At 53.7% G+C, this 21,298-nt stretch overlaps 1 protein-coding gene across 2 annotated transcripts; it reads left to right on the top strand.

The window, feature by feature from the left end:
• Window positions 1-1,765: 1,765 nt before the first annotated feature.
• On the top strand, window positions 1,766-20,886 carry NAXD (NAD(P)HX dehydratase). 2 transcript variants are annotated; one of them, XM_040487083.1, is made up of 10 exons: window positions 1,766-1,896; window positions 5,619-5,769; window positions 8,421-8,466; window positions 9,162-9,250; window positions 11,246-11,354; window positions 16,827-16,877; window positions 16,957-17,061; window positions 17,619-17,739; window positions 18,852-18,972; window positions 19,845-20,886. In XM_040487083.1, the coding sequence occupies exons 1-10, from the start codon at window positions 1,851-1,853 to the stop codon at window positions 19,993-19,995; spliced, it is 990 nt and encodes a 329-aa protein (XP_040343017.1). In that variant the 5' UTR covers window positions 1,766-1,850; the 3' UTR covers window positions 19,996-20,886. The 2 variants fall into 2 exon arrangements, with proteins under 2 accessions (XP_040343017.1, XP_040343016.1); XM_040487082.1 differs by lacking the exon at window positions 1,766-1,896 and adding an exon at window positions 1,903-2,022.
• Window positions 20,887-21,298: the final 412 nt, after the last annotated feature.

The following is a 21,298-nucleotide window of genomic DNA, read 5'->3' as shown; positions in this document are numbered from 1 at the left end:
CTCTGCACTGACACTGACACTGCAAAGCCCACTTAGGATTCTTTTTCTGCTTCTCTCTCTGTCCCTCCTGTCTCTCAAAACAAATTGTCTTAAAAAAAAGGGGCGCCTGGGTGGCGCAGTCGGTTAGGCGTCCGACTTCAGCCAGGTCACGATCTCGCGCTCCGTGAGTTCGAGCCCCGCGTCAGGCTCTGGGCTGATGGCTCGGAGCCTGGAGCCTGTTTCCGATTCTGTGTCTCCCTCTCTCTCTGCCCCTCCCCCGTTCATGCTCTGTCTCTCTCTGTCCCAAAAATAAATTAAAAAACGTTGGAAAAAATTAAAAAAAAATCATTCTGTTGCTGTAGGGAAATAGGGAGATGGATTTACAAGGTGTTATGGGGAAGTTGTATCTCCCAAGATATGTTAAGTCTCAACCCCCAGCACCTGTCAGTGTAACCGTATTTGGAAGCAGGGTCTTTGCAGACGTTCAAATTATGATAAGGTAATCAGAGTGGGCCTTAGTTCAATATGACTGGTGTCCTTGTAAGAAGACTCAAGTACCATGACCTGAGGACACTCACAGGAAGAATGCCATGTGATGACACAGGCAGAGATTGTAGTGATACAGCTGCCAGGCAAGGGACGCTCAGGATGATAGGATGATGCCACCGAGAGAAGCTACAGAGGGCAAGGCTCGATCGTAGACTTCTGGCCTTCAGAACCATAAAACAAGAAATTTCTCTTGTTCTGTGTCCCCCTCTCCCGGGGTGTGGCAATTTGTTATGGGAGCCCCAGGACACTAACAGAGTGCCACTGCCATCATCTCCTAGCCACGACGGCGCTTCAAGCAGAGTGTGCGGGCAGGCAAATTCTGAATCCGTTTCTAAGGCATGTGGTGTCTAAACGTGGTGTCTCTCCCGGTGGGATGGGGGCCCCCAAACGTGAGACTATGATGGGGGTGGAAGCCAGGGGCGAGGGAAGTGAAAGAATTCACCTGAGGCAGAGCAAAGGGGATGCACGTTTGCATACAGGGCAAGGGAGCAGCGGGCAGGACAGCAGAGCAGCGGCTGTCTGCAAGGAGACAGTGGGTGGGGGCTACTTTAAACGGGGAAGACGAGGTATGGCAACGCATGCAATTCTCCCTGTTTGCGTAACTGCGCCTGGTTGTAAGTAGCCCGTTGGTCAGTTAGGGGCTACGGCTGTCCTGAGGTGGGTCTCCTTATGGGCCTGTGCGTATTCAGCCAAGGGGTCGCCGTGGACCCTTTCTGCATTCCACCGCTCAAGCCTGTTTCCCTAAAAGCGGCTTCCACAAGGCAGGCCCTCAGGAGGAGGGATGCGTGCGGGGGAATGAGGGGAGCGAGCCTGCCCTCCGGGTTTCTGACTCGCGCAGCTGCGATGGCCGAGCTCCGACTTATGGAGGCGGGGAGCCTGGCGGGGGCCACCGAGCTGGATGGACCAGTCTGGGAGTCCAGGGAAGAGGTCGGGCACATGAGGGACTGGGCTGCGCAGAGATGCTCCTCCGGACCCTCCACCTGCTTTCCAAAAGCAAAGTGTCTGTCAACGAGTCAGCGTGCTGCCCCACTTCCCATAATGCTCCCGGCCCAAAATAGGAACAACAAAAACAACCCAAACCCCCAATCACTACGGCGCACGCTGATGCCCTAACCTGCTTTCCGGCAAAACTCCAGGCGACCGGAGCTGGGGCCCTGCTGGGTTGGGCATTGAGCTTGTCAATCATGGGAGACCAACTATGACTGGTGGAGGCTGGCCTGTGGGTGGGGCGAGGCCGGACTGAGCGCCTGCTTCCGGGACGGCGCGGGCCGCCGTGTTTCCGGCGGCGGCGCGGGGCGGGGCGCGAGCCCGGAAGTCCGCCGATGGCTGTGGGTCGCGTCTGGGTGGCTGCCTGCGCCTGCCGGCGAGGTAAGGTCGCTGTCGGCCTTGCGGGCATGGCCACTCGGGCGGGGGCCGGGGCTGTGGTCGCCGGCGCGGCGGTGGTCGCGTTGCTGTCTGCCGGGCTCGCACTCTACGGGCCGCCGCTGGACGCAGGTACCTGGCCGCAGGCGCTCGTCCGGACGGGAGGCGCCGCCGAAAGCCGGGGACGACGCGGGGCCGTCGGGGGGCCGGGCCAGGGCCAGCAGGCCGGCCGAGGCGGTGCAGAGTTTCCTCCGCATCGCGGACTGGAAGTGCCGGAAGCGCTGGGCGAGGGGACCGAGCGGGTCCTGGGGCGCCTCGCGCAGCCCGGCCCCGGTGGGCGCGCCTGGGGCCCGGGTCGCATGTGGGGTTCACCCGAATGACCCCCCGAGGACCCAGCCCCGGCCTCGGCTGTTAAGTAGGACGGACGGTGTAAAAGGATTTAGGCGTGTAAGGAACAAGCGTGTCCCAGTCGGAGCCCCGTATCCCCTCGAGGGGTTTTCCTCTCTGCCCTGTGGATGTTTATGTACGTTATTTGTGTTTGTGTAAGATACAGGAATATATTTTAAACCGTGAAAGAGCTTGTATATTGTATTTTCTCACTTCTCACAACACGGTGGAGACATTTGTTTATCCGCCTTTGTGTGGAAGAGGCTCTGAGAAAACGAGAATTACGCAAGCCACGGTTCCCTAGCCAGTAAGTAACTGAAGTGGTAAAGTTTACTTTTGCTGTAATAGTCATCAGACGGATTTTACCAAAGGCGTGTACATAGTTGGGCCTGCCACAGAATAACCTAAGGAGTTTTGGCTTTTTGTTTTTCTGCACGATAGTTGACACACAGCATGCCATTAGTTTCAGGTGCCAAATGCTTTGAGACGCATAAGGGGCCTCTGGTCACAGTTTGTTCAGAGACTTTTTATTGGTAGCCCTTTCTCCTAAATTTGTACCCTGTGATGAGTTAGTATTTCTCTTGGAGTTTGAAGATTCATTACTAAGCCGACCTGCTGAACTTTTACCAAAACACAGGTGGAGTTCTCGAGCACTGACCCCTTGTGCTAGCTTTAGGGCATCTCTGTTATTGTCCAGAATGCTGTCAGGTGCAGGGACTCCAAATTAGGACGGGTCTCGTTAGTGTAAAGGCACGGCGGGCACAAAGAGACATGTTATCAGGGAGGGTCGTTGGCGGTACGTAACTCCGGAAAACAGCCCAGGCTTACGAAATCCGTTCAGTTCTCCAGTCGGCCTCAGCCACTTCCTTAAAACAAACAAAAAACGGGCAGGTTTGACCTGTTTTCCAGACTCAGAATTGTTGTGAAGACCAGGTGACTTAATTGGATTAATTTTTTTTTTTTTAACATTTATTTGAGAGAGAGAGAGAGAGAGAGAGAGAGAGAGAGACAGAGCATGAGCAGGGGAGGGGCAAAGAGAGAGGGAGACACAGAATCCCAAGCAGGCTCCAGGCTCCCAGCTGTCAGCACAGAGCCTTACGCGGGGCTCAAACTCACGGACCGCAAGATCATGACCTGAGCTGGTCAGACGCTTAACCGACTGAGTGACCAAGGCGCCCCTTCATTGGATACATTTGGAATCGCCTTTGGTCAAGGCCTTTTTCTCCTGCAGAACTTTGATGTTTCTATTTAAATATTTCTGTGGACAACCCCGAACGGGGTCTGCCCCCGGTAAGCCAGCTGAAACCGATTAACTGCCAAGTGTAAGGAAATGTAACTGACCTTGGTTTGGCCCTCAGGTGGATGGGGCGGGTGCTGGTGAGCAGCGTGGATTTACTGGTTCATGAATGAAAATGCCATACTTCCCGAGTGGTTTTATTCCCCAGTCCCTAATGGTTATGGGGGCAGTTGAGACAGGTTTGATCATCTCTGTCTCGTCTTTTGGTTGGTGTGGTGACTATTTGGTTAAAGAAAAACGATTTGCCTTAAAACGGCAGCATTTTGGTACAGCGGTGTCTTCTGGCCTGGATTACCTGTCACTAACCCAGGTGTCCTCACAGGCCTGTCTCCCTGGGCTCCAGTGTCCTGGTCTGTAAGAGGACAGACTGGCTTCTAATGAAAATTAAACCAACATGCAACATCCAATAAACCAACGTCTATGGAGTGTCTTGCTCTGTGCCACTCTAAGGTGGTTGGGGGTGAGGGAACCCCTAGCCTGAATTTGTAGGTGGGGCTGAACCATGATCTGTGTAGGCAAAGGGCTGTGGGTGGCCTTAGGAGTATTTTGTGTGTGGCTAAGTCCTTAGCATAAAGTTACGGTCCCTGATAAACCACAACATTGTCAGGAACCCAGAACAACCCTTGAATGACCGGTAAGTTTGGATTGTGCTTTCACAATTCTAGACTTTAAAAAGCAACCATAGGGGCACCTGGGTGGCTCAGTCGGTTAATGGCCCGACTTCGGCTCGGGTCATGATCTCAGGGTTCGTGGGTTCGAGCCCCGCGTTGGGCTCTGTGCTGACAGCTCGGAGCCTGGAGCCTGCTTCGGATTCTGTGTCTCCCTCTCTCTCTGCTCCTCCCCCACTCACACTCTGTCTCTCCTTCAAAAATAAATACATTTTAAAAAAATGTAAAAAGCAACTGTATTTCTTGATGTGGGGAATTTGAAGGAGTGGCCGTTCTTTGATATTCTTGTGTTGTCCAGTCCGGTCCTTACGTAGATGTGCTAACGTTTGGAACAAACACAGAGCAAGCATTTTCATGACCGTGTGGATTGCTCTCGAGCAGTGATTTGTCACCACATGTGACTGTAGTGGCTCTAGCTCCCTTCATGCAGCTCACCGGGGGGTGCCCACGAGAAGACTGTGCAGCCCGCAGATTTGGGGTGTGGACAGGCAGCGCCTCTGGGAGGTGGCACTGTGGACACTCCCCGGGACTTTGGAAGCACAGTGGTCAGCGGGCTGGGGGTGTCCCTGAGCAAGCCCACTTGTGCCTTTTCTTGGCCAGAGGTTTACAGTGATTCTGTTTTGAGTCTTAGCTTGTGTTGGTTTGCAAGAAGGTAGAAAGTATGGGGCTGACAGTTAAAAATCACCTTACTATTTAGAATGCCATTTCTAGGTTGCTTTTTTTTTTTTAATTTTTTAAAGTTTATTTTGAGAGACAGTGCACACGGGAGGGGCAGAGAGAGAGAGAGAGAGAGAGAGAGAGAGAGAGAATCCTAAGCAGGCTCTGCCCTATCAGCACGTTGGCTTGAACTCACAAACCATGAGACGATGACCTGAGCCGAAATCAAGAGTGGGACACGTAACCTACTGAGCCACCCAGGCGCCCCCCATTTCTGGACTATTTAATTTGTATCCAACTGAGTGTCAGAAGCATGACTGGCAAATTGGGAGTAATGTGAATCTCAGACTTGAATGTGACCGTGAAAGGTAACAAGTGGGAAGTTGCTCTTCCAGTTTGAAAGAAAAGACTTAAAGGAGGATTGAAATGGAATGTGTATAGTTTATTAAGTAGGAATGCATTAAAAACATTTTCTGAAAGATTAGACTTCAAAATGACACATTTCAGAAACAAATTTGATGGTGTACAGCTTGTGTTTTGTGTTGTAATTTCTAAACATTTGCTTATAGAAATAAAATAAGCCTTTGGATAAAAATCTAGCATTGATATTAAGTCAGCTTTGTGAGGTGTTTTGGTTAACAGGCTATCTCGTGTCAGTCTCTTTTGTGTATGCCGATGGATACTTATTTTTCTAAATAATTTGTTTTCCTGTTTTTCAGTTTTAAGAAGAGCATTTTCATTGCATAAACCACATTCAATAACGGATATGGAAAATACTTTACAGCTGGTGAGGAATATCATCCCTCCTCTAACCACCAAGAAGCACAAAGGTCAGGACGGAAGAATAGGTATAGTCGGAGGCTGCCAGGAGTAAGTGACTTGGACCACGTTAGCGTGTCAACAACCTCTGTTACCTGGCTGTCTGCCTCCTTAGCGGCCCGCCATCTGTCCAGTTAGACCCCAGTAATCATCTCTAAATGTAGTTCCATGTTACAACACTCGGTATCTTTCAGTGATGAGCTTCTTGACCGAATAGGAGAAAACGGGCCCTGAGTGTGCGGTCCGCGGGGGTTGTGTCAGTGTTACGATTTTGCCTGTGGTGGAGGCTGAGGCTGTTTTTTCTTGCCTTTCCCTTGTTTGTATGGACCAGGCTCCATGCTACAAACAGGTATTACTTTGTAATCAGGATAAAAACAGTATGTGTTTGGTGTACTTTGTCAATTTGAAGATGTTCGTGGGAGTCATTAATGAAATTAGAGCCTACCCTTTTCTCGTGGCCTGGTCTCTCTTCTGGTTTTATGTATTTTGCCGCTGAGTTATTCGACGCATAACATTTTGTAATTTGTCCTTGTTTTTTAATGTTTATTTATTTTTAAGAGTGAGAGACCGCATGCGAATGGGGGAGGAGCAGAGAGAGAGAGAGAGGGAGACACAGAATCCAAAGCAGGTTCCAGGCTCCCAGCTATCAGCACAGAGTCTGATGCGGGGCTTGAACTCACTGATGGGGAGCCGAAGTTGGACGCTTGACTGACTGAGCCCCCCAGACGCCCCTATTATACTTTCAAATGTAGCTAGTGGCTGCCTTTTCTACCTACTGTGAATTAAAAATGCCTCTGGGGAGAGTGAACACGTGATCTAAGAATTCCTAGAGAGCTCTCACTGCTGACTGTCACTTTGTATATTGCCACTTACACTGCTGTCTGCTTCCTGCCTGGCCTGGTGGGCTGCAGTTAGGGTAGGAGTCCTTGGCCTCCTCTGGCACGTTCTTTGTGCAGAGTGTGCAGGGGGCCCGTGGAGGACTTGCACACCCCCGGTATCTTGCTAGGCAGGCTGAGTTGCACCTTGGCCGAAGTGGCAGCGATTTTCTCTGGTAATCCATGCACGTGATCATATTGTCCTCTAGCCTCCACTCTGCACCTTAAAAGTTCACCTTAATCTGTAAGTAAGTAATTTACTCTTGCTTGGCTGTTTGTAAGGTTTTCTTTTTTTTTTTTTTTAGAATTCTGCAGTTTTCTCCAGATGTGTCTGGGTGTGTCTTCTTTTCAATAATCTTGAGATTTGCTGAGTGCTTTCTGTCTGTAGACATGATCCCTTTGGATGGGGGAAGTTTGCCTTTTACTGGCTCTCATCTCGCACCTGGTTTTCTTCCTGCTACCGCATGTTGGACTCTTGGATCACTAGCTCTTAGCTGCCTTTCTTCCTTTAGGCCCCCAGTTAAAGGACAGCCCTCCTCCGGCCTCTGGGATGGGGGCCCCCTTGGGTCCCAGCCCCCTTGAGAGTGTTGAGGATGTCGGGAGTTTTATTCCTCAGATCCCCTCCAACTCCGGCTTTGTATTTTGGGACGTTTGCATGGGAAGAATCGGTCTTCAGGTTTTCTTTTTAGATAGTCTGGTAGTGTAGCGTGCTAGGGGGTAATTATCTAATTTAAAATCTGTCCATTAGCTTTAGGAACTAAAGCTTTAAAGTAGGATCCTCTTCATTCTGGTTAGAAAAGCATTATGTACTTGTTTATAAAAATTCAAATACTTCAGAGATGTGTGAAGTGACAGCCTTATGGTACCCCACATGATAATACAGTAAGGACACATCGTTAGCCTTCCAGATACTAATGTGTGTGCTGGCACCAGCAAGCATCCCCCGCCCCCCTGCCCTGTGACTGTGGGCAGCCTCTGCTGGGCAAGTAGGCAAGCTGGTTTTCGTTGTTTTGTGTCCTTGTTGTGGGGTGGGCCAGAGAGGGTGTGTGTGTCCTGCCTTGTGCTCCCGGCCCGTTGGCGGCCCTGCTCTGGGAGAGTGTCTCGTGTAGAGAGTTCTCAGTCTTTTTCCTAGGTTCCCTTTGCTGCTCGGGATTGACGTAAAGGTTACACTAGTCCGATGACAAGTTCAAGAATTTTCCTCTCTAGGGGCACCTAGGTGGCTCAGTAGGTTAAGCGTCCAACTCTTGATTTTGGCTCAGGTCATGATCTCGTGTTATGGGGTCGAGCCCCGCATCAGGCTCCTTGCTGAGTGTGGAGCCTGCTTTAGTTCCTCTCCTTCCTTCCACCCCTCTGCCCCCTCGCCCTTATGTGAATGGGTTCTCTCTCCCCTCTTCCCCCCCTCCCCCCCCCAAAAAGAATTTTCCTTTCTGTGTTTGATGCAACCTTAAAAACAGTTACAGGCATTCTGGAATGGTAGGGCAGAAGCAGGAGGAAGCTGTGTGAGTCTCGGTGCCTGATTGTGTTGTGCTCCCCTGCCCCTGGGGGTCTCCTGGCAGACCCTTCAGTGAGCTCATATGGCCGCCTCCATCTTCCGTGTGGGCACCGTGCTGCAGAGAGTGGCGGTCCTGATGTGGCACAAAGGTTTTATGTGACACAGTGACTTGTCTGGTCGTGAGCCATGTTTGCTGAAGTTCACTGAACATTTTCTGAGCACCTGTGAGGTGTTGGGCCTTGGGCCGTGTGATTCATGTCTTTGTAACCCTCTGATAAACCTGCTGTATTGCCTCCTTCCCAGAAGTTTCTGACTGTAAGTATCTTCCTTTTTAGGTACACGGGAGCCCCCTACTTCGCAGCAATTTCCGCTCTCAAAGTGGTAGGTCTGTTTACAGCTTCTCTGTCTAGTGAAGAGCTTGTCTTTGTCTTTTAAAGTTTATTTTTGAAAGGAAGAGGAGGAGATAGCGTTGGGGGCGGGGGACGGTGCAGAGAGAGGGGGAGAGAGAATCCCAAGCAGGCTCTGCACTGTCAGCACAGAGCCTGATTCAGGGCTTGATCCCTTGAACTGTGAGATTATGACCTGAGCCAAAACCAAGAGTCAGACACTTAACCGACTGAACCCCCAGATGCCCCGAAAAGCACCTTGAAATCTATCCTGACCTTGTGCTGTGACCAAAGAACTGGGAGTTTTTAACTGAAGTTTCATTAGGACTGTACTTCAGTGCAATCCTGGGACACCGCCTCTGTCCTGCCTTAAGCAGTTGGCGTCTTTACACCTCGCGATTTCCTAGGCCTTTGATCAAGTCCTAATAGCTCCGTCGTCGGCACAGTATGAGTGAAATGTGCCCCCCGCGGCCCTTAGGGTGATACAGCTGAATTGGTCTGGGTTGACCTGCCACTTGGCGGGGAGGGGGCGCTGCAAAAGGCTTTCTCTGAAGACCTTTCCTTAGGGTCTGTCCTGCTCTGAGCCACCTCGCCCTAGTGTGGGGCCGCGGCGAGGGGCTTGTACGGACACCCCTTCGGTGCCTGCCGGGTGGGCCGTGCTTTGAGTCCGCCCTTGTGCTCGTTTCTTAGGGTGCAGATCTATCGCACGTGTTCTGCACGCGGGAGGCTGCACCCGTGATCAAGTCATACAGCCCGGAGCTGATCGTTCACCCCGTTCTGTGAGTGGGGCCGCGCGGGTGGTTCGCAGCTCGTCAGGGGCTGCAGGTGCCTCTGCCCGGTGGCTGCTGTGCTGGGAGGTGACGGGAGGTGCCCTCAGGAGAGGGGACAAGGCCGTAAGGTCAGAAGCCCAGCAGCCATGTGTGTGCAGCGTGGGATGAGATTCAGGCCACCAGGGCCCTGTGCGCCGTGGCTGTCAGAAAGGGCTGAGGCCTCCGGGGAGAGGTTGGGGCCTTGCCTGTGGCCATGCCCCCACAGCAGTAATGAGCCCGTCGGACCGTAGTGGGGCCGTTTCCTCATTCAGCAAATGCTTCCCCTTCCAGTCTCTGCCCTGCTTCCAGAGGGACAGCATAGGACCAAGCAGACAAAACACCTGCTTCTGTGTAGCTTCCTTTCTGGGACAACCCTGTGCCCTAGAGCTTTCTGCAGTGATGAAAACGTTCTCCTTGCTGCTGACCACACGTGGCTACCCAGCACTTAAAATGTGGCCAGTGGGACTCAGAAGCTGGGCTTTTATTTTAATTAAACTTAAGTAGCCACATGGGGCTGATGTCTGTCCTACTGGGCAGCAAAGTCCTAGAGTCAGACAAGTAGGACAAGTGTGTCAGAGGGTGGTAAAGACCACGTGGAGAGCCAGGGCAGGGGATGGAACACCACATGTCACATGGGGTGCACGCACGTGGCATGTGTGTGCTTTTCCGTGGGGTGATCATGAGCGGGGGCCCAGAGGGTGCGTTCAGGTAGGGCCCTGCAGACACGGGGAAGGGTTGATACAACAGCTCAGGCTGCGGGGTGTTGGGGAGCAATAGGAGCTCCAGGTAGGGCAGGTGACCAGAGAGGTTCAGGGTCAAGCTTAGCAGGTTGTGGGGGTCATCACGAGGGTCTGGCTTTCATGTAAGTGCAGGGGGGCCGCTGGAGCCCCTGAGCAGGGCAACAGCCACATCCAGTGGATATTGTAACAGGCTCGTCTGGCTGCTGTGTTGACAGCTCTTGGGGCCCAGGGTGGAAGCAGGGGTTGCATGGGGGTGTCATAGGTGACAGTGAATGATGGGTACGAGTAGGAGAAGGGGGTAGATTCATGGCACGTCTGAAAGTACAGCCCAGGGGCTGCTGACAGGTGGGATGCGGGGTAGAAGGAAAAGGGTTGTGAAGGCCGCCCTGGCTTTGGTCCAAGCTGGTTGTCCGTTAACAAGGTGGGGGCATGGGGGAGCAGGTTTGGGTGAGCCTGACCGTCAGGGGCTGGCTTTTGGGTGTGTTTTCACTTGCCTGTCGGACATCTGAGCACATTGCCGTCAGGCACCGGATGAGACGGAGGTGGTCAGGGAAAGGGTAAATCAGGGGTTCACGTGTGGGAGAGGTTTAAAGCCAGGAGACAGGATGAGGCCACCAGGAGTGCGTGTCAGCAGGTTCGGCCCAGCATGTGGACATCTGGGAGCAGAGGGGGGGGCGGGGTGTTCTGGACAACCGCACCCTCTTGGAAGTACCTGCGTCCCTGCAGTCAGTCAGTCACACAAAGACTAAGCACGGCTGCTTGGGGCTCACAGTGGGGTTGTTCTGGGCAAGGCTTTACATGGTGGGTTGCAAGAGTCTTAAGAGCGAGATGATGGGTGGGAAGGAGTGACACAAGTGCCTCCAGCTGTCAGGTCTTGTGCTAAGTGAAGGCGTTCTTCCGTTGTACAGGGTCCCCCGGGTGCCTCCTGTGAGTGATGGAGACAGACGGGTTCCTTCCAGAGGGCAGAGATGGTTATGAAGGAGCCACGTGTCTTGTCTGGCTTATGGTAGATGTTGAGAGCTAGGTTTCCGCAGCTGGGTGTTCTGGGGAGAACCCGTGTGCGGAGGAGGCCAGGGAGGCTGATGGCTGGATGCCGGGTGCGGTCCCGGCACAGAGAAGGAACTCGGAATAAGAACGGGGGAATCCAGAAGAACTTGTGGTCTCCCTAAAGGGTAAGCCAGCACGTGCAGACTGTAAGTGCTCTGCCCTTCTTTTCCTTGCGCAGCGACAGCCCCAGTGCCGTGCGGGACGTGGAGACATGGTTGCCCCGACTGCACGCCCTGGTGGTAGGACCCGGCCTGGGCAGAGACAACGTTCTTCTCGAAAACGTTAAGGTAACGTAGAGAATTACCGAACTTCCCTCTTCTCATGGACCCGACTGAGCTCGGAAGTCAGAAGACGAGCACTTTGATGGAGTGTCTGTTCAGTGTTCCGGTGCCTCTTGATGGAGTCATGGAGATGGTTTGGGGTAGGGAGGAGGAACTAGGCAGAGAGAGAGTAGCAAACCTTTAGGTTTTAACAACCAACCGGGATGGGATGCGTCTCTTGCTCTTGGGGTGTCAGCTTTTCACCCTGCTGCTGGGATCGCTCACGTGCGGGTGTCCCACTCTGCTCTGGAACAAGAGGCGTGGGGACAGACGCCTGCCATGGGAGGACAGCCACTGACTTGTCCTCCAGAGAGCCAAAAGAGCTAACGCTTGGACATTTGGGGCAGGTAATCTGAGAGCCAGTCCTGCACAGTCGAACAGTAGTTCCAGGTGACACCCTATAAACGAGGGGCATTGGGGCGCTCCTGCTTCAGAGCCACCTGCACCAGCACGGGGTCATGCTGCCTGCCAGGTGGCATCATCCAGCCCTGGAGCCTTGACCTCTTGCTGAAAAGTTGGAGCAATCGTAGCTGAGGAGTGCCAGGCCCCTTGGGTCACGTGAGGCGAGAGGGAGACGGGAGGGGCGTCCCCGTGCGTACACAGTGGGTCTGCAGTGTGCTCTTGTCCTGAGATGGTGGCTGTCCACGCAGCGTGGGTGGGACAGGGCCTGGGACAGCCTCTCTGCCACATGGTTTGTCTTCAGGAAGAGAGGCAAGTGAGGGTTCCTGCCGGAACAGTGTCAGAATGTTTGGTGCCCCCGTGACCCTCAGGATGATGGGATTCTTGACCTTTTGTGACCTACCGGTTCACCGCTGGCCCCGTGACAGAGTGGAGCTCACAACAGTCTCTCTGGCCTCTTTCTTCTTTCATGCTCCTTGACCCTGATTATCGAATTATGGCGAGGTTTCTTGCTCACGTGCTGTGGAGACGTAGAGATGCTATTGGTGTGGATGGATTCAACGTAACCTCAAAATTCTGGCTGCTGCTTTTAAGAGCTGTGGTCTGAGTGTGTGTGTCCCTCCAGTCTCACGTGTTGGAATCCTGACCGCCCCCCCCCCCCCCCCCCAAGGTGAGGTGTCAGGCGGCGTGGTCTGTGGCTCTGCCTGTTCTGGGCCTTTCCTAGCAGTTCAGTCTTAACACTACATGGCATTTGTGACCAGCTGTGTTCACCCAGCATTTCAGGGTTCGTCTGTGTGCGCTGTGGCCCAGGGCTCCACTCCTTTCATTGCTGTTTGACGTTCCCTTGTGGATGGACCACACTTTGTTTATCTGTCCATCACTTGATGGACGATTGGGTGGCTTCCGCTTGGGTTGTTACGAGTAACACCACCGCGAATCTTTGTTACAGGTTTTGTGATCACTTTTGCTCACGTTTTGAGGAACTTGTGTTTGCTGCACAATTTTTGTTTTTGATTTTTGTTTTTTGCAGCACACTTTAAATTATTTTTTAATGTTTATTCATCTTTGAGGGACAGAGCGCAAGTGGGGGAGGGGCAGAGAGAGAGGGAGAGACAGACTCCAAAGCAGGCTCCAGGCTCCCAGCTGTCAGCACAGAGCCCGACTCGGGGCTGGAACCAACAGACCATGAGATCATGACCTGAGCCAGATCATGACCTGAGCCAAAGTCAGATGGACACTTAACCGACTGAGCCATTCAGGTGCCCCTTGCAGCACACATTTTTAATTCTGATCACGTCCTGCCTTTTAAGAGCTTAATTGTTTTTTAGCTGTGATATTTAGGTTTGTGGTCCATTTTGAGTTGATTTTGACGTATGGTGTAAGGAAGCAGTCCACCTGTGTTCTTTGGCAAGTAGATGTTCAGTTCCAGCTCCACTTGCCTCGAGTGAGCTGTCTGGGTGTCCTTGCTGGAAATCCGTGGGCATAAGGGTTTATTTCTGGGCTCTGGTTTCTGTTCATTGGTTTGTACGGCTGTCCATGTGCTGGTGCCACTCAGTCCTGATGACGGTGGCTATGCGATAAGCTTTGTGCGATCTCTCCAGCTTTGTTCATTTCAAGAGTATTCTGGCTGTTCCGGGTCCCGTGCACTTTTCCAGGAGTTTTGGGATCAGCGTGTCAGTTTGCCAAAGAGGCAGATGGGATTCCGACAGGGATTGTGTTGAATCTGTAGGTCAGCTTTGGGGGGGGGGGGGATTGCTGCTGTGAAGTCTTCCAGTTCATATGCTGGTTTTGAACCAGAGTTTTCCAGATCTAGAATGGAGGCTCTTGACTAGCCTCATTCTTTTTATCTGTAGTTTATGCTTGTTCCATGCTAAGTCCTGGACACTTTCTCCTGACAGGGTATGTGTATATTCCTCATGATTCTTAATAGCTACATCACCACATGCCATATTTAACTAGTTCATTTGGGCTGTTTCTGGCTTTTTCCTGTTACAGTGCTGATGTCTTGAACATTTGTGCATGAGTGTGCGTCCATTTCTTTTGGGCGTCTTCTTCAGGATAACCATCTGCAAGTTGTGCGTACGGCTGTTCCCTCTGCTGGAGCGCTGCCTGGCCAGGACTCTGCTCTGGGGGCCATCATCCCTTCTCCCCTCAGCCCCTTCCCCAGGGAGTACTCCCGGTTTACTTGTTTTAAATTTTTAAAGAGAGCGAGCGAGCAAGCACGAGTCGGGGTGGGGGGCAGGAGGGAGAGGATCTTAAGCCCTGATGCAGGGCTCAAGCCCACAACCCTGGGATCACGACCTGAGCGGAAATCAGGAGTGGGACCCTCAACCCATTGACCCCTGGGCGCCCCCTGCTGGTTTGTTTGCAGCTGCGTCTTTCTGCTGGACACGCGGGGCTGCTGCGCAGCCTCCTCTGACCTGTGGGGGCGCTCGTTCACTCCTTTCCATCCACCCTGTAGGACCCTGTAGCGCTAACTAGATGTGCGTGGAGAGAGGTGTGGTCGTGTCATCAGCTGGTCTCCCTGGGTGCTGCTGTCCCCTCTGTCTGCTGTGTTCCGGGGCCTTGGCCGCCACTGTGGCTGCTGTCCTGGCAGTGGGGTCAGTGGGGACGGAGCCACGTGCACAGTGCACTTCGTACAAGTCCTCCGAGTGACGGAAGCAGTTGGTCCTTCAGTGGGCAACTGACATGTGGCTCCGTGCTTCAGGAGAGCCAAGTGACCTGTGACGTTACACGACTCAGATCCCCCGCTGTGTTGCCTGAGGTTTCTCGGCGTTTGAATGTGGACTTCACTGTTCTCTGTGAGAAATGTGATAGGAAAGCACAGAGGCGGAGGCATCCTCATTGTGGCCAGGCGCTGCAGCCTGCACCCAGAGATCCGGGAAAGTGGAATTAGTCAAGCTGAATCTGTTCTAACGGGAGAGCCAGACTCCAAGCAAGCAGGAGTGTTTTCGTTGTAAGGGAGGAAGTACGGCTCCACGAGCCTCCTGTGCCCCGACCCTCGTTTGAGGGGGCTTTTGGCCGCTCTCCCATCGCTCACACCCGTGTCAGCAAAGGACCACTGAGGCCGTGGGGCAGGGCAGCTCTGGTCTCATGGGCTCTTCGTTTCATTTTCAGAATAACTTTGTATGAAACGTATGTGGATTTACCTTTTAATGTCTTAAGTTATTTCTGCTTACCATGTATTTTGTTTTACTGTTTTCTTTTTTTAATGGTTGCATTTCAAGTATGTGCAGGTCCTCGGACCCTCCAAAATAATTTACTTGAAGGAAATAGTTTAAAGGTAAATGTGTGTTAGACCTAAGCAGTTGTCAGGCTCAGGGCTAGACTGTGTACTTAAAATGATTACTGCAGCTACCATTTGTGGACTGTCAGCTCCCTTGCTAAGAGCTGGGTAAATCTTTAGAAGCGGTATCTCTAGTCCTCATACAAACTTCAGAGTATTACTCAAGGTCTTATCCTTATTTTAGCGATCAGAAAACCCGGTCTCACAGAAGTAAAGTGACCTAAGTTCACTCAACTCTAAGTGGCAGAGCTGGGGCTTCGGGGACGGTCTTTGGACGCTGAGCCCGTGTACATCACAAGACGCTTTCCGGAGGTCCAGAGCGTGTGACCTGGCGATGTCCTAGCTGCTCAGTACATATTTTGGACCGTTTCGCTTGAAGCCTAAGTCAAACAGTTGCCTCACAGAGATCAACACATCTGTCTTACAAATCCCAAGTCAGGGCCATCATTAAGGCAGCTGTCCCCTGTCCTGGATTTATCCCCTGGTTCCTTTGCTTTTCCTCTTGGGCCCAGAAGACACTGGAGTTTACGCCGTTGAGGCACTAGACATCTGTACCTGCCTGCTCAGGTGGCCACCACAGACCACCATAGGCGGGGGCTGGGACAGCAGACATTGGTCCCCCCGCTCCCCCCGTCCTGGGAGACGTCTGACAGCAGAGTGTCAGCAGGTTTGCTTTTTCCCGAGGCCTGTCTCCTTGGCCTTCCTGCTGTGTCATCACACAGTTGTCTCCATGTTGTCCGTGTCCTTCCTCTTCTCCCGTTCCAAGGACACCAGCCGTCCTAGAGCAGGGCTCTTGTTTCATTGTTCTCTTAATGTTTTCTACTTTCAAGTGCATTTGCAGCACATGATCTTGTAAAATACTGGTTCATAGCAATAAGCTAGTGTATGTATGTTGATTGTGGATAGATAACTTAGCGTATGTGGATCCTGAGAAACTTAACAGAAACCCATGGGGGAGGGGAGAAAAAAAAAAAAGGAGGTTAGAGTGGGAGAGAGCCAAAGCATAAGAGACTCTTAAAAACTGAGAACAAACTGAGGGTTGATGGGGGGTGGGAGGGAGGGGAGGGTGGGTGATGGGTATTGAGGAGGGCACCTTTTGGGATGAGCACTGGATGTTGTATGGAAACCAGTTTGACAGTAAACTTCATATATTGGGGGGAAAAAAGATAATTTAGTAAAAAACTTCTGAAACTTGGAGTATAACCTTGTCAGAGGTGATTTACTGCTTATTATCATCACTGGTTTCATTTATCTTTTTAAAGTTTATTTCGAGATAGAGCAGGCACATGCGAGTGCATATGTGAGCAGGGGAGGGTAAGAGAGAGAGGGTCCCAAGCCGGCTCCCCCCTGTTAGCGCAGAGCCCAGTGTAGGGCTCAATCCCACCCTGGAATCCTGACCAGAGCTGAGGATATTAATGAAAGGCTGCCCAGGTGCCCCGTGGTCACTTATTTTAAAACACAAAATGTTAAGAAATTTGCATAAGAACTGATGATTTGGGAACCCCGGTGAGTGCTGATGGAAGAGTGGGAGACTCTGCTTTGGGGTCCACCCTGTGGGCTGGCCCTGACTTCCAGAGGGGCTCACTGTTGGGTCGGGGGGGGGGGGGGGTCTGTTCTGCTTGTTGCCCACATTTAATTTCTGCTTGTCAATGACCTGTTGTTGTAATTCATTGCGGAACTGCTTGCTTGGTGTTCTTTGAATTCCGCCGAGGGGTGAGGGCTTGTCGCTCAGTGTGGTTTCCTTTTCCTTGTAGGGCATCTTAGAAGCATCCAAGGCCAGGGATGTCCCCATCATCATCGATGCGGTGAGTGTGGCCTCTCCTCTGCTCCCCTTCTCACAGCCAGGCCCGAGGCTGTGCACTAAATACCTGTTCTTGTCTGCAGGACGGGCTGTGGCTCATTGCTCAGCACCCGGCCCTCATCCACGGCTACCGGAAGGCCGTTCTCACTCCCAACCACGGGGAATTCACCAGACTCTCTGACGCCGTGGTGAGTTTGCTGACCTCTCAGGAGACGGGGCGTGAGCCTGAGTCCCTCCTGAGATGGGGTGTGAGGTCCCCCCTCTCCACTCTAGAAGACGGGGTGGGGCGATGCTGTGATTCTGCCCCCACCTGTCCCTGCACACGGTCAGTGGGTAGATGCGTGTTCCCCCACATGCTAACAGTGCTGTTGGTTCCTGGCGGGGCATGTGATGATGGGGCGTCTTCTCGCTAGCGTGTCTCTTGGTGGATGAGAGGTGGGTGGGTGCTCTGTGGATCAGCCCATCCCTGCCCGCGTTGCCTGGCCCGTGGAATGTGGGTAATGACGGCATCACCTCGTAGGGCCTGTGAGGACGAAATGACACAACAGATGTAAACCCACGAGTTCTTCCATATTGAGCACCCCATGAATGTTAGCGCGTCATCATTCAGGCCTGTGTCACTTCTGTGAGCCTTGAAAGTTCCACCACGGGCAGTGTTCCTTGTCGACAGGAGGGCGGTATTTGTGCTGCTCGTGCCGCCGTTGGCGTCCGCCGACAGCCTTGTCTGTGATGTCCCGCCTCGCAGCTTAGGGACCTTGTGGACGGCAGTGATCATCGTGAAGCCGTACGGAGACTCAGCCAGGCCCTGGGGAACGTGACCGTGGTCCGGAAAGGGGAGCGGGACGTGATGTCTGACGGTGAACACGGTGGGTAGCTGTAGGCCTCACGCCTGTCAGCCCGGGTGGCCAATGCTGGGCCCTGGGCCCTGGAAGACCCGTCCCCGTGGCTCATGCGGTCCCTTGTGCCACACGTGTTCCACACAGAGGGACTTCCTGATGAGCTTAGTTTTATTCCTGTTTGGCAAAGGGGACTGAGCATGCAGGGCGTTCACCCTCCCTGACGCCAGGGGCGGTGGCGACGCGGTCCGGTCAGCAGGGGGTGCTCCGGGGTCCCTGGCCCGCTGCCTCCCACTCCTTCGGGGTCATAGACAAGTTTGACTATTCTACCGCATTCTGTTCTGTTGTGAAAACAGTGGGAGAGTGAGGAGGTGCTCGGAGCTGACCCCGGGGAAGGGGTTGCCAGGTGCTGGAGGGGCTGCGTCCCCCTCGTCCTTGCGCCGGGGCCTGTGGGCTGTTGAGTGGGCCGAGCAGGGGGAGGTTCTGGCGGCTGCAGCGCCTCCCTAGTGCCCTGAAAGCCGGTCCTCCGCTCACTTACCGTGATGGGGGGCAGGGATCACACCGGCTGTAACAGCGTGACCCAGGACTGTCACCTGCCGTAAGGGGAAGAAACCCTTGTGCACCGAGAGTGCTCACTCACGTGGCCGCGGTCAACAGACACAGCAAGTGTCCTCTGGGGGACCCTGACACCCTTGGGGCTTTTATTGCTGGAGAGAGCTCTAGAGTGTGACACATTCAGAGGCTGTAAATAACCCGTTTGCAAGATCTGTATTTTCAAAACAGCTGCTCGTGACACAGTGTGAACGAAACGGTCACAGCTGGGTCTGTGCCGGGGGCACTCGCGTGGCACACACCTCCCTGAAGGCGGTGCCGGTCCTTGGGTGGCCTGGGCTCTCGGAGCCCGTGAGCCTGGCCACCCCGTGTACCTGTGCTCTTCTCCGATGTGTTCTGGCAGCGCCCTACCAGTTGTACGAGTCTGCTCGCCACCTGCGCGGCTCAGGTGGTTCCAGACCCGTCTGGCTTTGCTCTCCTTAAAACACACCGCCTCATTAGGAGCACACGGGAAGGGCCGGAGCTGATCCAGATCACGCCCCGGGCACAGGCCAGCTCGCTCTGACGGCCCTGTCCCTCCTGCCCCGCAGTGCTCGAGTGTGCCCACGAAGGCAGCAGCCGCAGGTGTGGCGGCCAGGGAGACCTGCTGTCGGGCGCCCTGGGTGTCCTGGTGCACTGGGCGCTACACGCCGGCCCCGAGAAGACAAACGGGTATGTGATGTCTTCTTCCCTTGTCCTTCCGGTTCCCAGCCGTGTGAGCCACTTCGTTTGCTCATACATATAGCCGCTTGGAACATTGCAGGGGAAAGCTCGGGATCACGTGGAGGCGACCCCAGGGCAGGAGGGTCCCAGGACGGTCACCCGCACAGCTCCTGCTCCGTGCGAGGTTGGGGCCCTGCCCTGTTGCTCGGCGCCCATGGCTCCGAGGTGTCAGGAGTTTTTAAAGCCCCCAGTTAATTCTAACATGCGGCCATGCTCAGGACCCTGTTCCAGGGGGTACAAGGTGTACCCCCTCGTACGGCAGAAGCGTGGGACCAACAAGCGGGGCCAAGGGGAGCTGGCTGTGCCCGCTGTCCCGAGAGAGTAGTTTCCTCTGAGTGGCAGGACTGGGAGATGCAGGCTTGGTTCACATTCCCGGTCGGAACTGTGAGCTCAGGCAGTTCCCGTCCTTCACACGCATCACGTGACACTGGTGGCCACATGGGCCGGGGCGGGATGTCCCGGGTCTGGAGGCCCCCTCGACACCCGTGAAGCTATATGGGACCTGCAGGGTGGCGGCACTGCTGGTGGGCACGGACCGCGCGGGTGCCGCACGGGGGTCTGGTGTCAGACGGGGGCGAGGACCCGTGTTCTCAGATCTTCAGTCATCCTTGCACCCTGGCACCGAGGGCGCTCTAGGCCGTGCTTTGTGGGGGGAAGCTGCAGTGTGTCCTCCAGGCAGGTGGGTATTGTGTCCGGGCGTATCCGTGTCCCTGGTCATAAAGCCGCCTTCTGCCTCAGGGGCCCGGCAGGCTTGAACCTGTTTGGGGTGTCAGGGGGACGTGGGAGGGAAAGTGGAGCCTGTCTGACGGTCCTCCCTCCAGGTCCAGCCCTCTGCTCCTGGCCGCCCTGGGCGCATGCTCTCTCACACGCCAGTGCGGCCACCAGGCTTTCCAGAAGCACGGCCGCTCCACCACCACCACCGACATGATCGCGGAGGTCGGGCCCGCGTTCCGCAGACTCTTTGAAACCTGAGCCGAGGCAACGGGAAGCAGGCCGTGCCACGGATGGGGACGCTGCATTTGTCACGGGTCCCCGTCCTTGGGGTACAAGAGCAGCATGATCCACAGGTTGGTTTTGGCCTTAACACGTAGCTATAGGTGTTAAAGGGACTTGAACAGGATTTCTGAACTTTCCTGGCTGTTCAGCAGTGATGGAGAGAAAGACGTCCACGGTCCCGGCCGCTGAGCTGGCGCTGTGGACTCGGCCTGCTTCCTGTTTCTGTGAGGAGCTCCCCGTGCTACATGCCCCCCCACGGGGATCCCCTGGGTCCTGTCCAAATACCTGCACGATGATGAGCTGTGCTTTTTAAAATTGAGGCCCCCCGGGTGGCAGCGTGGCCTTCGTTTTCTCGTTCACGTTTGCTTTTTAAACACTGAGTACATTGAAACCCGGCAGAAATAAGCATTGGTGGCTTGGGCTAATGGGAGCATTTCAGAACAATCAGTGATTGGTTTTTGGAGGAAACGACACTGAGCCTTGAGCGTGTGGGTGGGGCTCCAACGTGGCCCATCGGGGCAAGGGGACTGAACACGGTCAGACAGCAGGGCCCTGCTGGTTGGAGGTGGTGTGTCCTCAGGAGCAGATTCTGGTCAAGAAGTTGAGGTCTGTGTGATGCCTGGGCAGTCGCTCGTGACCCATGTGGTTCCTTCAAACGTCATTTTGCCCTGATGGTTAGGGTGATACTGTGACCCCTGACCTCAAATGGATCCTTCCTTTAAAGCCACATTTCTTAAAAACCTGTCTCTCCCTCCCCACCCCCCTTGTTTCAGGTGTAACTTTAAAAACTTCACTGTTTTTCATTTTGGGGAATTATATCTAAATTCTGGTGACTATTAAAAGGCAAATCTGGTTTATTTCAACGCATGGTTTTGTATTCCTTTTTTAGCAGACGCCTTTCCTAGGTGAGGACACAGACAGCAGGGAGATGAAAATGTAAAAGCCTGTCGCCAACGTTGTTAAAATGCACTCGGCCTTTCCTTCTGAAAATAAACTGTAGTAGTCACAGCAACGGTTTTTATGGGTTTGCTCTAAGTACAAACCCTCTTGCTCAAAATTCCTGTAGCTAGGGGCAAGTGGCTGTTATGAAAATTAACTGATTTCTTGTGCTTTTACAAACCCATCTGAACTTACTAGCTCCAGCTAGGGACGTGCTTTTCCCCGAGAGCAGGCTAGCAACACAGAGCACATTTGGGGGGGCTGAGGTCGGCCTGCGGCCATCAGGGGACAGTGTGACCCCCAGGTACTGAAGGGACTCTGGTATCCTTTTAAGAGGCGT

This window comes from Herpailurus yagouaroundi, unplaced genomic scaffold, assembly GCF_014898765.1.
Source record: "Herpailurus yagouaroundi ecotype Mexico unplaced genomic scaffold, PumYag 164, whole genome shotgun sequence".
NCBI classification, from domain to species: Eukaryota; Metazoa; Chordata; class Mammalia; order Carnivora; family Felidae; genus Herpailurus; species Herpailurus yagouaroundi.
This window is presented reverse-complemented; position numbering and strand designations above follow the sequence as displayed.